This window comes from Ptychodera flava, chromosome 4 (genome assembly GCF_041260155.1).
Source record: "Ptychodera flava strain L36383 chromosome 4, AS_Pfla_20210202, whole genome shotgun sequence".
Lineage (NCBI taxonomy): Eukaryota > Metazoa > Hemichordata > Enteropneusta > Ptychoderidae > Ptychodera > Ptychodera flava.
In genome coordinates, this window is record NC_091931.1 from 27,816,964 (window position 1) to 27,833,586 (window position 16,623).

Consider the following 16,623-nt stretch of genomic DNA (forward strand, 5'->3'; position numbering starts at 1 on the left):
CATGATACACAAATGAGAGTACACCTTTTTCTCCTAGATAATGTTGAACTGTACAGCAGCTTTGTGCTGGACCGATTGTCTCCAGTCTTGCCTCGCCATTCACAAATGCGCACAATTTTCATATTGGCTAGTAAAGGATAAAGGTGACAACTGAGGCTAGTCTTGAAGCACTCGAGCATGGACAAGTTCAATAGTCGAGTTTCGAGATTCTCGCGAGATGAGCGAAAACGAGGCTGAGGTTGACAAGCTGGTTTGCAATGAATACAACCATGGCCGCCGTTGAACTTAGATGCTCACCGTTCCCGGAGGGAGTTACAAAGGTAAGCAGTGTTTCTCAATCAAATAAATTTAGTGCTGTTGAAATGATTATCATGTCAGTAGTTTTAGCAAAGTCTTCTTAAGTTTGCAAAAAGAAAACGCGCTATTCATTCGTACTTCTGTACATCAACACAGACGGTTTGGTTTCGACAGAACAAACACAGGCGCTCCTTAGCTGGTTAGTCTGCTAAGTAGATCGATTTTCGGCTCGATTTATCGATCCCGTAGTCGATATGCCCGCCACTGCAACCTAAATACTCACAAGGTGTGCAACACAATCACTCAAAAAACACGCGATCCGGGTTTTCAACTGGCTGTGCGCTCGCACAAAAGATTCAGAACTACACTCCCATATACCTATTTGGATCACAAATTAATCCATCTCCTAAAAAACCACGCCGATGAATGTGCTCCTCGAGTCATCTTGAAGAAATCGGCCGTGTTTTGTGACCAAGTGCGGTGAAATGCGGCCTGCAGAACGATTCTACCATATGATGTCATTTATTCCACTACTGATTGGCTAATCAACGGCCAAAACAAAGGTCATGGCAAGACGTCACTGGTTAAGTATAGTTGAACCAATCAGCAGTGGAAAAAATGACGTCATATGGTAGAATCGTTCTGCAGGCCGCATTTCACCACGCTTGGTCTCAAAACACGGCCGATTTCTTCAAGATGACGCGAGTAACACATTCATCGGCGTGATTTTTTAGGAGATGGTTAAATTTGTGATCCAAATAGGTATATGGGAGTGTAGTTCTGAATCTTTTGTGCGAGCGCACGGCCAGTTGAAAACCCGGATCGCGTGTTTTTTTGAGTGATTGTGTTGCACACCTTGTGAGTATTTAGGTTGCAGTGGCGGGCATATCGACTACGGGATCGATAAATCGAACCAAAAATCGATCTACTTAGCAGACTAACCAGCTAAGGAGCGCCTGTGAGAACAAATCTTGATTTGATGACATTTTGCCGCGTCACAAACCAGCAGACGACACATAATTTCGTGAAAGTTGATTGCAACTAAAATTGACGACACATTTTCAATTATTTTGGAGTATTTAAGATCGATATAAGGAGTAGACTGTATATAATATCAAGGTAATGGCACACTCTTCGATGTCATATTCTCGATGGAGTATGTATGGTGTTGGTAGGCCCATCTGATGCTCGACCACTGCCACGATACTGCCGCGGGCATGTGTGCTGGTATACTAGGTAGCTGTCAGTGTCACAGCAAGCGCTTGGCTCGCTCTACGATGCGTGTGTTCCTGTGACCACAGGGTACAGATAGTGAATCGATGACTTTTAGTAGCTGAGGTCTTAAGTCTTGCAGGTGGTATTCTGACTTTTTTTCTGCCTGATACATTCAGGCTTTGATTTCGAGGACTTTCATATCCAATTTGAATTTGTTCTTTATTGTCATGCTGATAAAATCGCAATCTCACAATCAGCTGCACTCAGTTTGAAGTAAAATAATCATAATTAAGTTGTAGTTGTTTTCTTACGTTTTCGTGATATTTAGATGTAATGCAAACGCAGCAAACCATTATTATTATTATTATAATTATCATTATTATTATTATTAATCTGTCTGTTATCATCTTTACAGAAAACGAGAATCAGCAGAGGAAGACAGTGCTGTGCTTATGGTTGTGTAAATACGGCCAGGGACAGCCAAGGAAATTCAACTGGAATCCACCTGTTTAGGTTTCCTCTTAAGCCTTCCATGAAGAATATATGGTGCAGCAAGATATGCCGGCAAGATGGGCGAGATGGTTTTAAAGTCACTAAGTCAACAGTGATATGCAATAAGCATTTCAAAAAGGAAGATATAGCAGTTTCTCTTGGAGCTAAAATTTGGAAATTGAAACCAGGTATGAGTAAATAATTCCAGTCATATATTTTTGAAAAAATTTAAATAGTGTACAAGAGATAGGTAAAAAACTATTTTGTATGACAGTATTTGATCTAGACATGCTGAAAATCTTTTGGTTGACACTGAAGATTTTGTGTAATTCTTTATTTATGGACATTTTTCAAACAAAGGTTTTGCTGTTGTGAACTTGGAGTATGCATATACACTATTTATATTTTAAATTATGTTGTAATTTTCACTAATTGATGGTCCTTCATGTTATAGATATGAAACATATTATTTGGTTTGGTTTATACATCAATCTGTATATTTCCATAGGAGCTGTCCCTGAGTCTGTCCTGTCAGAAGGTAAAAGTGTTGGTCGTAAAAAACCAAGACAGAGAATTACAGCAGAAGAAAAACCTAAAGCAGTTAGACGATTACATTTTGAACATTCGACAGATAGAAAGGTTAGCATATAAATATTGTATAACATTCATCAATAATGTATCCCATGATTCAAATATAGATAATCATCAAAAGTGCTGATTTATGGTAACCATCAAATTGACCAAATTCTATTCTTTAAAACCTTTTTTTTTCTTTTATGGATACTATTATAATGATATATTAGGCAATCTGATACAATGTATACGTACTGTTTCTTTATTAAGCAAACAATTTGAAAGTTGCTTCACGTTGTACACAGACATCATTGGTCATCATCCAAACATATATGACATTGTTAATAATATCAAATGTATTAATTGATTTTTGTTTATGGAACCATCTGAAAAATTATCTCATTCTCTTCATATTTTTCAGATATTTTTCAGAGATGCTTCTGTACAGACTGACACTCAAGATATCAAACCACATCCACCCCATATTGAAGACCATTCTTATTCTTTTACAAAGCCGTCTTACCTTGATACCATTGATTTGTGTAAAGAGTATATTTTATGTTTAGAGAAAAAACTGTCAGAGTGCACTACAGAGATTCAGATGTTGAAATGTAAACTTGGGCAAATGCAGATTGAATTAGATGAGTTTAAAAATAGAAAATTTTGTGTTGATAATTTTGAAGATGATGCTGCAATCCAATTTTATACTGGTTTTCAAAATTATGCGAGTTTTTATGCCTTTTTTCACTATCTTGAACCAAAAGCCAAAAAATTGCAGTATTGGAAAGGTGAGAGACAGATGAAAGCATCCATGCCTTATCAAGATCATTCCAAGTCAAAACCTGGACCAAAACGTAAGCTTGGCTTATTAGATGAGTTTTTTATGGTACTAGTAAGATGTAAAGTTGGATTGTTTGTGAAGGACTTGGCTGACCGATTTGGCATTTCCCCATCTGCTGTATCAAAGATATTTACAACCTGGATAATTTCCTTTCTCATGAGCTTTTGCTATTGTTTCCTTTTCCTTCTCAGTTCTCTGTAAGAAAGAATATTCCCCATGCATATGAACTTTATCCTACAACACGTGTCATAATTGATTGCACAGAATTCTTTATTGAGGTTCCTTCTTCCATGCTTGCACAGTCAAACTTGGTCATCTTATAAGCACCATAATACTTGGAAAGTTTTGGTTGGAATTTCCCCAAATGGTCAAGTTATATTTGTTTCTGATTTGTGGGTGGGAGGGTCTCAGATTACAGAATCACTAGGGACTGTGGCATCCTCGAAAAACTAGATGAAGGAGATAACATTATGGCTGACAGGGGGTTTGAAATTAGGGATATCTTACCACCTGGTATAACGCTGAACATACCTCCATTTAAAGGGGACCGTGCCCAACTAAGTTCTAAGGAAGTATCAGATACCATCAACATTGCAAGTGTCAGGATTCATGTTGAAAGAGCTATAGGGAGAATTAAAAATTATCATATCCTAAATGGAGTCATCCCCCTCTCACTTAAACACATTATCAATGAATTAGTTATAGTATGTTCCTATTTGACAAACTTCCTACCCCCTTTACTTCTACCCAAATCAATTGCCCCTCAACAGATCTAGAAACGTGTCGTATTCATAAAATCCCTGTCTGGTGTCAAATTGTAAAGAAGTGTCCATCCTGTTCTGAATCCGGATCAAAGGGGAACTTCAGACCACAGCACGCGTAGATGGAGTAAATATATATAGATCAGGCGACACAGGAATTAACGTTGCGCGCGAAACTTTATTTCCCCAGGTCAGCCTGACGGCTGCCTGGGGCAACTCGTAGCTCCGAGAGCCTGGAGATATGCTCACTCCAAGGCCCCAAGGTCTGACTCCCAAATTTACAATACTTTGTCGACAAGAAAACTTGCCAACGCTTGTTTCACAATGATTAATACATAGTATGCATGAGACATGTCACAACACCATTGTTTTAAATCCAAGCTGTGAAAATATGAAAAGCGATACTTAACAGCTACAGTTCTGATAAAAGTTCGACTACATTGTCTTTCTATTGTCCAACCTTGCGTGAGACATTTCATGCATAATCATAGGAATTCACGAGACATGCGGGTGCCTGGAATGGCGTTGCCATTGAATTTAAACAGAAGAGACTTGAAAATGTAAATTTGCCGCCAATTTTGAAGAATTACACCTCCGGTAAATCGTGGAAATTCAAGCCCAAGTGGCGAAATGTTGAAATTTGGCGAATTACTAGAATGAAGATTTACAGTAACCGGTGCAAATTATAGAAACATGACATCGTTCTTTCTCCCACAAAGGCTTGCCCTCAAGCCTTATAAAAGGTGTCTCAAATATGGATAGAATACAAAATTATTACATTTACACAAAATACACAAGGAAAGTACAGAATTTCAGAAGAACATCAAGTGGAAAGTACAATTTTTTGTTTGTAATTAGAAATATGACATCGTTCTTTGAAAATAATCGAATAATGTATGTGTTGCAGTGCTGATAGCAGATGTATACAAGCTGTATCGGGCAATGTCCGCGGTTATGTTTGTGATCAAAAGTTTCTCCCAGTGAGATCCGTTTCTAGAACAATTTCGATTACCATATTGGCGATGTTCAAATTTAAAAACTAACTATTCAACTCTCCAACCCCCAACCCTTCGTATCGGAGACGTCTTACGCGTAGCACTGCAGCGTCGGTAATTCTCGTAGCTCTATCATTATCTTCACTTAATAAAAAAAAAAACCCACTCCCAACCCCCAAACCAACCCGCGTAGATGAGGCTTCGCATAAAAACACAAACGAGTATAAATAATTAGATTTCGCTGTTGAACAATACCAATATTTGGAATTAAAGCGAGTCTACTATACTAACTATTTGACCACAAAACACCCTCGATTCTCCACCATGTCAAATTGTAAAGAAGTGTCCATCCTGTTCTGAATCCGGATCAAAGGGGAACTTCAGACCACAGCACGCGTAGATGGAGTAAATATATATAGATCAGGCGACACAGGAATTAACGTTGCGCTCGAAACTTTATTTCCCCAGGTCAGCCTGATGGCTGCCTGGGGCAACTCTTAGCTCCGAGAGCCTGGAGATATGCTCACTCCAAGGCCCCCAAGGTCTGACTCCCAAATTTACAATACTTTGTCGACAAGAAAACTTGCCAACGCTTGTTTCACAATGATTAATACATAGTATGCATGAGACATGTCACAACACCATTGTTTTAAATCCAAGCTGTGAAAATATGAAAAGCGATACTTAACAGCTACAGTTCTGATAAAAGTTCGACTACATTGTCTTTCTATTGTCCAACCTTGCGTGAGACATTTCATGCATAATCATAGGAATTCACGAGACATGCGGGTGCCTGGAATGGCGTTGCCATTGAATTTAAACAGAAGAGACTTGAAAATGTAAATTTGCCGCCAATTTTGAAGAATTACACCTCCGGTAAATCGTGGAAATTCAAGCCCAAGTGGCGAAATGTTGAAATTTGGCGAATTACTAGAATGAAGATTTACAGTAACCGGTGCAAATTATAGAAACATGACACTGGTGTCAGCCTATATTCTGTATAAATGTCACTCACCTTATCACTGTCAGCCAATACTTCAAAATGTCACCCACCTGATCACTGTCAGCCAATACTTCAAAATGTCACTCACCTTATCACTGTCAGCCAATACTTCAAAATGTCAGCCAATACTTCAAAATGTCACTCACCTTATCACTGTCAGCCAATACTTCAAAATGTCACTCACCTTGTCACTGTCAGCCAATACTTCAGGTCAGCCAATACTTCAAATGTTAGTCAATCTATCACTGTTAGCAAGTACTTCAAAATGTTGGTCACCTTATAACTATTAACCATACTTCAAAAAGTCAGTCGATATTCCAGTGAACTTGTTTATTGTCAGTGAGAACTTAAGTTTCATCAAAAATCATTTTTCTCAGGAATGAATACAAGGCAGGAGTCTGTGTTCCATTTTAACTGTACAACTATTTTGTACAACTTTATTCTACAGTATTATGATATTGCTGATGGAAAATTGTGAGAATGAACTCTGACTTCTTACCAAACAATGTTCTTGTCATAAAAATACTGTAAGACAATAGTTGACATTGCATTTTCTACTTACAGATTTACAGAAATAAATAATAGTCAAAGAAATCATGTCTCTGCTTGATTTTACCCCTTATGCACCTGTTTCTTTGGGATGGCCTAAATTTCACCTGATTTGAGTTAGCTAGATAAAAACCAGCATGATTCACGACAACCACACAAAAGTTTTAACACTGCATGTAAGATTATCCCATATATATTTGACTGTATATTTTGTGTACTAAATACTGCCATAATAGACTGAGACACAACGGAAACAAAAATGGCGTCCTTGTATGGCTCTTCTGTCTGTCTGTATCCATCTGTCTCTGCCTGTCATTTCTCCATGACCCTGGCTGAAATATTTGCAATTAACTTACGTGTCTGACAGGCAGAGCTGACCAAGCCAGAATACCTAAACAACGCCAGAGGTTTGGAAATATTTTAGCCAGGATCATACAGAAAGAATGGACAGAGGCAAACAGATGCAGAAAGCAGGATCAAAAAATACATTGAGACACTTTCTGTTGGTCTACCTGACTCTGTGTAAGCTGTACAATTCTCATTGTAAGGGAGGTCTGACATTGTGATATATCTTCTCACAATATCCTTCTGAATCAGATACGAATGTCATGCTGTGAACATATTTGGTATACAATAGTTCCAATATCAAGATATGCATGCTTACAACATTCCAGACTTGAATCTGCAACAAGCCAAAAAGAGTAAATTTGATTGTATATACAAATATGCTGAAAAATCTTTAGCAAAAAATAAACATTATGGAAGAAGTACAAACAATTAAAATCTGCTTTTCAGTTCATCTCACAAGATACAATGTTAAAAGTGTCGATAAAAAGCAGTCTTGGTCAAAGAGTTCAAAGATCGTACAGAGCACAGTAAGTATAACGTCAATTAGGGTGCATATGGTTCCCAACCCATATTTTTATACAGACAAAGCCCCCTTTCAACTCTCTTTGTTAGAATTTCAGGATAAATAGCCCTTCGATAAAAATAATCCACTGCAGGCAGACATGTTTTGCTCCAGTCTCTGTCAAAATAAATTCTTTGAATAAACAATGACATTTCTTCACCAAAGAAAATGACAAAATCAGCACACTTCATTCCTGTACAATACATTTGCCCCTGTATTTGATGCCAGTAAGCGTGGTTGGATTTCAAGCGGGCGCCTTCCTCACCTATCTTAAGACAGAATGATTTGTCCCTGCATGCCTCTTCAACTGTCATACCTGCTTTTGATGAAGGGCATTTGCATTCAAGTATCACTTCTCCTTCTTGATCTCCCTTCACAAGGCCATCAATACTTGCACCCAAATATGGCTTTTCTAAACTTACCCATAAACCAATTTTCTCAACACAAACATCAAGACCCATTTGGTTTTTCATTTCAATATATTTTTTGATTGCAATACTTTCATACAAATTGCCATATTTCATAGCAGTTGTTTTGATATCTGTATATAATATATTTCTTAGATATTTTGATGGTTCAACTTTACATTTTATTGCTACACCAAAGTTAGATGCAGTGAGCTTTGTTTTTCTGATGTGTACCCATTCTTTTGAATGTGATTGTTCTTTTGTTTTTACTTTTATGTCATTTACTTCTTCACTTGATATTTTAATATTATTGACTTGATAATCAACCATGTCCTTAAATTCTGCTGAGCTGATGTCATAGTCATCACTGAAAGGCATGGTGACGTGGGTGGAGTCATCGACAGTGATAGGAACATTTGCTTCAGTGCACTCTAAACGTTGATGGGGATGAATGTCATGAAACAGAAAGAATGATGATGAGGGCAAACACTGCTGTAATGTGTTGCACAAATCTGGAAATTTTTCACCAAGTTGACGATCCTGAGGTGCCCTGACATCATATCTGGCAGATGACTGACATATCAACTTTCCTGTCCTGCCATAATGTAGCTGAAATATGGTGATTTCATTCAAGGGTTTTGGGTCAACCTATAATAGACAAAACAGAAAAATTCGCTCTTTTAAAAACACCATGGGGATATATATTAAAGTCACAGTTCCATAGTCAGGTTTTACAAAAAATGATATCATTAAATTCTAAATGGCTAATTGCACCACAGCACTGGTCTTGAATGGGTAGAGTGTTGTTAACTTGTTTGAGGGCCAAAGTATAGTGTACTGCTGGAGAATTTCTCACTCAAGCCTTTCGCTGCAATCATGATTGGAAAAAAAAGCAAAAAACAATCTCATTAAAGACTGAATATGGTAGATTTAGCTTTGCCTTAGCAATTGACTGTGAAATCTTCCATGCTGTAAGTTTGCAGATGACCATTTTTGGTTTGCTTACAAAATACCAGTTGTTTACAAACAAAAAAACTCTGTTACCAGTGCTCATTAACATAGTTTCATTGCATAATGTGTTAATGTGTTTGGTATTGCACTGCAATGCAGATACGTATGATAAGCACATGCTCCAATGCAAGTACCGGTACACTGTTTGTAATAATAAACAACACTACACTGATTGAGATAAGCATACCTTGAGATTCCTGGGTACTACCCACACTGACAATCTTGAAGTACATGATAAGGGCTCTGGATGATCATGAAGGCCACGTCTGTGAAAGTCTTCAAGAGCAAACAGAACACCACCAACATGTGAACATTTTCCAAGTCCATGATTTCCACGCCTATAAACATACAGGATAAAGTAAGCTCATACTGTACAGCAAAAATACTTTACAATTTTCCAAGTTTACACAATGACACCATAGACATAAAGATCTGCTACTTTAGCCAGGGCTGTACCTGCACTGCCTTGACTCAAGCAACAGCTCTTATAAATGATACAAATTATATTGTAACACACTTCATCCAAACTCCCTGGTGTGATATGTGAATTTATGGTCACATGGTAAACATCATTTTGATGTTGAAATATGCAGTTCAAGTTACCAATTCCCAGTTTCCACAATCAACAGTCAAAAACTATTGACTGGGGAAGTTTGAAATTGCTGTCTACATATGCACACACTCTGAAATATGTAAAGAAGATGGAAAGAGTGGTGATAGCAAAGGAACTTCTCAATTTTTGGGTGAAGACATTTGATGAGGTGTGTTACAAAACATATTGACTGGCCATAATTATGTAAAATTATACGTTTGTTTTCCCTCTGACCTTAGAGCTGCCCCAAAACAGTCCATTTCCTTCTGTTAATGGCTACATGAACCAGATTGTTTTGGGGAGAGTCTAAAGCCCTCGGGCAGCAAACATGCTGTTACCCTCATGGCCAGTCAATATGTGACCAATACAACATCAAACACAATACTCTATAGTTTGATTGTGGAATTACTCAGATACAAGCTCTAGGCTAGCTCTAATATTCTAGCATGCACATTAACTATGTTTACACTTTGACACTGTACAGACAATAACGAAAAAAGATCAAGAAAATAACAAGTATCAGAACTACCATCAGAACTACAATTATCATGTTTTAAGTGCAAATATGCCAACAATAGCTTATTTTCTATCTTCGGTATTTAACTGTCATGTGCATCAACTGCAATTTCTACAATTTCAGGAATAGCGGAACTGTTGGCATGTTATAGGGAGTGGCACAAGAAATTGAAGTTGTTGCATAAATAACAATCTAACTGATAGAGTCAAAGGTTACAGCAACTCTCTCTCTGTAACATTATGAGTACTAGATAAATATTCAATATGAAACTTTTCAACTTGTTAAACTAAAAATCGGTAGAAACTAAAACAGGATAAGAGAGATAAATCACTGAAATAAGATACCCAAATAAAAAGTATAAATTCTAACTTATGGATACTAAAAAACATAATAATGATAACATGACTAACATGACATATGGGACTGGCAGCTGCTCATGTTGATAATCTTAAATCTTTTGTTTTGTGTATCATCAGTTATATTTTTTATTTTTAAAAATGCATTAAGGCACATGCCTAAATAGATGCTATCATGGCACACTGAGACTGCATTTCAACCTACCATACGGAACAAGGAGAAATTGCATTTGATAAACAAAGGAAAAAAGATTATAAAATGAAATCAACAGTTACAGCTACTGCCCCTGTGGTTTAATCAGTTACCCTGCTGGACATTCACAAGCTGCCTTGACAACTTCTCCTGAGCTCAGTGAAAAGACAAGCATCGCCATGTACGGCTTTGTTTTCATCGAGGGTATCACTTTAGCTTTCACATATTTATGATGATCTTTTGACAAAACTTGAATATCTTTAATGTTGCCTTCATAGAAGTATTTATATGCTTTAAGTCTCTTATATTTAATTCTGCCAATGTCAAGTTTATTCATACTATATCTTCTCGTCTAAACTAAATATTCATAGAGCTGAATAAATGTCAGTGGTGGAACCTCTCTTAAGTCACTACACCATCTTTCTCCAACTGTCTCCTTTAACATATCTTCATATGTAACATCCCTGCTGATATCTAAGTCATGTGGATTTCCAGCACTACAATCACCTACAGTACATAGCACTGCATAAGCCCTCAATACAAGATCTGCTTTTCTACACTTGGGTGGACAGTTGCAATCACCATTTTCCTTCAGCAAGGCTCTAAGCTGTTTCACATTTAACTGTTTAATGTCATGCAATGAAGAAACACAAACCTGTCCCTCCATTGCTGTCAGTGTCTGGCTGATATCACTCTGGGAGGCCATACTGCTGTCACTGTTCTAGAAAAATTCAGTACAAACACAGTTACTCCACAAATGACAAAACAGCAAACTCATCAATTTCATCTCAAAAATACATCTGACCGAACATTTTTTGAAGAGGATGATTGGGGATAAAAATAAAACCCCAAAAAACATAACGATTGAGTTGGTTATACACTGTCTGAAGTGACATAAATGTGTCTGAGCATAGACATGGAGAGGAAGAAGTTCTCTGTACTGACAGACGAAATCATACAGAATGCTATGGCTTCCTTCAGTCCCGTAACTCGACTTTACTAACTTGTCCCTACCACAAACAACAGCGGGAGTTTGGTAAAACTACGATCCACAGCAAGTCAGGAATAAAGCTTAAGTTTTAGTACGCCATCTCTGAAGTCCGAAATCGGTAAAGCCATAGCCCACCGAGTCACTGACTGTGCCATGGACATTGCCGGACTCTCGCTCTATCGACAAACTCGTAGAGCCAGCAATGGTCCCGGTCGTTACAACTGATGTAGAAGAGATACATGTAAATATTGCCCGATTTTATCTTTAACTTCTTACCAGCAGTTACAAGTACCGAAAAATATTACGCAATATTTCAAACGGACTTGGAATGCACAAGATAACAGCAGTCGACATTAGTTCGCCTGACTATGACTGCAACTTATATGCTAGCTCTGCATGGCAGGGCTTAGCTGCAGTTAGCTGTGGGTCCATAGCTGTGGTGTTTTCAGACGGGATTCATGCCTTTTACGGGCTGGTTTTGACTTTTACGATTTTAACCCCGCCACCACAGCTATGGGATATTCCATAGACTAGCGTCCAAATCCGCCGCAAGCACCCTTTGCGCAAGTTTGCTCGACGATATTTCGAAAAATTTTTCATCCAAATTACAAATTGCCAACACTCATCGACAGCTTGGTTATTAGGGACTCACCAGACCAGAAATCCGCTCAAAATTCACTGAAATATCGCCTTTTTCTAAGTTTGCGCGACATGACTACACGTAGACCGCCATTTTGCTAGCGTAAAACTGTTGGTCGAGGATCCCTGCAGTACGTCACTACAGTGACGTAGGGCCGTGACCTCTCAACTTCTAAACACAAACTGAGAGATTCATCGTGTGATATCGATGACCATCGTTCGTCTTATGGACATTCCCAGCCTCACAAAACTGAAACCAAACTTTTACTTGGGGGAAAAAAGTTCAGTCCTAGGATCTATAATTATTCGTGGCGCGCCGCGCGGATGCTGGCCGTAAGTTAGTTTGTGTTCAGAAGTTGAGAGGTCACGGCCCTACGTCACTGTAGTGACGTACTGCAGGGATCCTCGACCAACAGTTTTACGCTAGCAAAATGGCGGTCTACGTGTAGTCATGTCGCGCAAACTTAGAAAAAAGGCGATATTTCAGTGAATTTTGAGCGGATTTCTGGTCTGGTGAGTCCCTAATAACCAAGCTGTCGATGAGTGTTGGCAATTTGTAATTTGGATGAAAAATTTTTCGAAATATCGTCGAGCAAACTTGCGCAAAGGGTGCTTGCGGCGGACTTTGACGCTAGTCTATGGAATATCCCATAGCTGTGGTGGCGGGGTTAAAAATCGGAAAAGTCAAAACCGGCCCGTAAAAGGCAGGAATCCTGTCTGAAAACACCACAGCTATGGACCCACAGCTAAGCTGCAGTACAGTAGCTCGAGGTTTTGCCTGGGTATTTGCCGTCCGACGGCAAAATACCCAGGCAAAACCTCGAGCTACTGTAATGCAGCTAGGCAGGGCTGTGTGTTACCGGCGTTACACGGCCTCCCACCACAGCCCTGCAGACTGATATAGAAAGAACCGCTGGTCCACCTGCAGAAACACGGCGGTTGTGGTGGGAGGCCGTGTAACGCCGGTAACACACAGCCCTGCCATGCAGAGCTACTTATATGCTACACTCAGTGTGACAGTTTCCGGACGACCTCAGTTTTCGGACATTTAGTGACATGCTGTTAGTTACACTCACTTCGCTCCGTATCGATAGCGTTTTACAGGTCATGTGACCTTATTATGTCAGGTGACACTGTTGTCCCGTTTTCGATAGTTTTTTTGGTAGAAGCTTTTGAGTTCGCTACGAGCGGCGGTCACAAATTGTCGTCTGACACCGCGTCAGTGATACTGTCAACATACTGCCGACAGGTCAAAGACAGTGAAATTTTGACTAAAGTCCTGATTTAGCATTGAATTTTGAATGTGGGGGAGAATAATGATTTTGAAAATATTCTTTCCATTGTTCGCTACGATTGCATGTAGTTTTAACGAAAACTGCGCAGTTGTTTCGAGAGAAAAAAGTACATTATGAACTGAACGTAAGAAGTGTACAAGTTTTCGGACAGACAATATTAAGCATAATTGTGTAAACGTAGTAAGTGACTTACCGCGTAAAAACTTCAAACTTGACAGGTAAATAATGCCATACGATGAAATATACTCGCTATTTTTATTAAATAATGCCTGTGTGATTCTAATACAAACAAAATATGCAATGGAAACAATTATAAGTAATACTCACTGAACAAACTTAGCGAAGTTAGCCACACCGTACGATACAAGGTGCCGAAAGCAACACATACAGAGATAGCCCGTGTCCGATATCTAAGCGCTATACATGTCGAAATATAGTTGAGTCGTCCATGGATTAAACATAACTAACTATCATGAAATATTCTAATATACAGTTTTCTAAACACATCGAAATTAAAAATCGGTGGTTTGAAGTTTCAAATTGTCAATACTTAGCTCCTAATCACATTCCAAACACGACGTCCGATTTCTGGCATTGCAGTCCGATTATTACGCCTTCAACATGGGGTCAAAACTTTGGCAACTTTGACCCCGCAATACCACTCCCGTCGTGTCAACTGAGTTTGAGGATAACAACAATAAAGTTTCGAAAGGTATGGTAATAAGATTTCGTATTGCTGGTCATTTACGAAACGACTTTGGGCGAAATTCACTACCCTGTCCGAAAACTGTCACATTGAGTGTACCGTATCGAGGTCATTCTTAACCACCGTGAAAGCATGCGAAAATCACTACTGTATCAGGGTTCGCGCTAACGTTCGTCACAGTCGCAAATTGCGAATAAATGTCCGTTGTGGCGAAAAAAAATTGCTACGCCTTCGCCACGCGTGGCGAAAGCTCGTGAACGGGTGCCGTGTTGGGAGCATTGACCCAAGACGTTGTCTTCGAAAGTCGCGTCAGTCCGCGATCCCAGACCGACTGTTTTCCCGAAGGACCAAGAATTTCGACGTGCGAGTGTTTATGGTGATCGATCCAAAATATGTACTGGATTATTTATGTAGCCTACTATACTAACAACTAGTCGTTTTTACATATACGTGTACGTTATTTTCCGCTATCCAAATTTTTTAGCATAAACGCTGCAAGCATCGTACGAAACATTTAACCACGTACATCACGTACGTGTACGTCGCGTCAGGGTGCAAGCGTGAAGGTAATTTGAGTTCACACCAGCATAGCAGCACAACGCGTATTCAAAACAGCGTGCATCATCGTTAATCACGCCTGTTCTGTCACTTTTAACGAATCAAAATAACCCTTAGATCAGTCAAATTATCGAAATATTCAGTCATTCAAATATCTAGCCTTTGAACAAAATAATTCGTTGCTCTGTTGTACGTCGACGACCGATGATCGACGGCAGAGTTCTTGAGCATGAGACTGAAGTGATGGCGTTGGACTTTGCCCAGGGCGAAAATGAGCATGCGCGAAAAAGTTTCAAGATCCCCAGTTTGTATACCCTGGGTCCATGTACGGTTTGGGTAGTTTCGAGACACCCAAACAATGCAAATGTTTGTGAATGTATCGGGTAAAACGAGAAAATAATGCGGGTCACGATGCGGTCAAATGCTATTCATGGCTGACTACACCAGCATTTGACTTCATTTGAAAACAGAGATGTTCGACTTATGAGGCATAAGTGAATGGGTCGTTTATGCATGTGAAGGTTTCTTTTGTCGTAGAAAGCAAGATCAATAACTCTAAACAATTGACGATATCTCTTTAAATATATTTTATTAAAAAGTTACTATTTACTGTTATTATTTTACTCCGAAAGAAGATTTTTCATTTTGTAAAGGATGTTCTCCTAGTGGTTACATATGTATTACCAGAAGGCTCAAAGCTGTATGCAAATCGCAATGATGACGGGGTGGAAAAACTGAAAAGCCACCTGGTTGATGTGCTGAATACTTTCAATGGGGATGATGTTAGTATGATAATAGCTGGTGACCTTAATGCAAGAACAGCGTCCATGCAAGATTTCGTTGAATTTGATGATTCAGAATATGGAGTAGGTCACTGTTATGAATCAAATAGTCTCAAAATTCAACGTAGTTCACTCGATCAGGGATAAATAATTTTGGTCTGTCATTAATCACGCTTTGTAAAGACATGTCACTTTACATGTTAAATGGTAGGAAAGAAGATTCTATCAAAGGGGATTTTACTTGTATTTCAAATGAAGGGCGTAGTGTTGTCGATTATGTACTGGTATCAGAAGAACTATTTCATAATATTATGTCTTTTCATGTACCGACTCGAGTCGAATCAGATCATTTTCCATTATGTTGTTCATTTAAAGTAACAGTTGAGCGTACCAGGGAGTCCAACACCCCCCAGCCAGCATAGTACGTTGGCGTGAGGAGTTGGTACATCAGTTTAAAGATAACATCGGTTGTGGAGAAAGTAGAGAATTTTTACATAGTTTGATGACAGCCAGGAACTTTGGTGTAAATGATGTTGTTGAAGGTATTACACAGGCTTTGAAAAGTTCGGCTAAAGGTATGTTTACTCAAAGAAAACATGAAATCAGTAATGACTCCTGTAGAAAGACCTGGTTCGATAAAGAGTGTACAGAATCTAAATCAGGTATGCAGAGAAGTCTGAGAAAATTTCGTCGTACGGGTTGAAGGAGGATTTTGAAACGTATAAAGAAAATACAAAGTCTTATAAAAATTTGATACGCTGTAAAAAGCGTGCATATGAGGAGGCGGCACAGACATTTCTCAGAGAGAATATGACAAATGAAAGAGTTTCAATGGAATCTTATAAAATTAAGAAAACGTGGTAAGCAACAGCAAAGTCTAGTCTCACTTGAGGATTGGTTGACGTATTTTTCGAATCTTTCGAAGAATCTGTAGATGACT

At 38.8% G+C, this 16,623-nt stretch overlaps 1 protein-coding gene and 1 long non-coding RNA gene across 2 annotated transcripts; one reads left to right on the plus strand and one right to left on the minus strand.

The window, feature by feature from the left end:
- The first annotated feature begins 225 nt into the window (after positions 1-225).
- LOC139132204 (uncharacterized) lies at positions 226-3,644 on the plus strand. The gene is made up of 5 exons (XM_070698594.1): positions 226-320; positions 1,928-2,192; positions 2,513-2,643; positions 2,999-3,431; positions 3,610-3,644. The coding sequence occupies exons 1-5, from the start codon at positions 258-260 to the stop codon at positions 3,642-3,644; spliced, it is 927 nt and encodes a 308-aa protein (XP_070554695.1). The 5' UTR covers positions 226-257.
- A 2,938-nt stretch (positions 3,645-6,582) lies between these two features.
- LOC139131357 (uncharacterized) lies at positions 6,583-11,467 on the minus strand. Its single transcript, XR_011552107.1, has 3 exons — positions 11,368-11,467; positions 9,242-9,392; positions 6,583-8,691 (listed from the first exon to the last, which is right to left on the minus strand). It is a non-coding gene; the product is annotated as an uncharacterized lncRNA (long non-coding RNA).
- Between the last annotated feature and the right edge of the window lie 5,156 nt (positions 11,468-16,623).

Bases quoted from the DNA above. Each gene is read 5' to 3' on its own strand.
- LOC139132204 (XM_070698594.1), top strand. From the start codon at position 258: ATGAATACAACCATGGCCGCCGTTGAACTTAGATGCTCACCGTTCCCG. The intron at 2,193-2,512 runs GTATGAGTAAAT...ATATTTCCATAG, and splicing joins AATTTGGAAATTGAAACCAG to GAGCTGTCCCTGAGTCTGTC. The intron at 3,432-3,609 runs GTAAGCTTGGCT...TTTCCTTCTCAG, and splicing joins GTCAAAACCTGGACCAAAAC to TTCTCTGTAAGAAAGAATAT.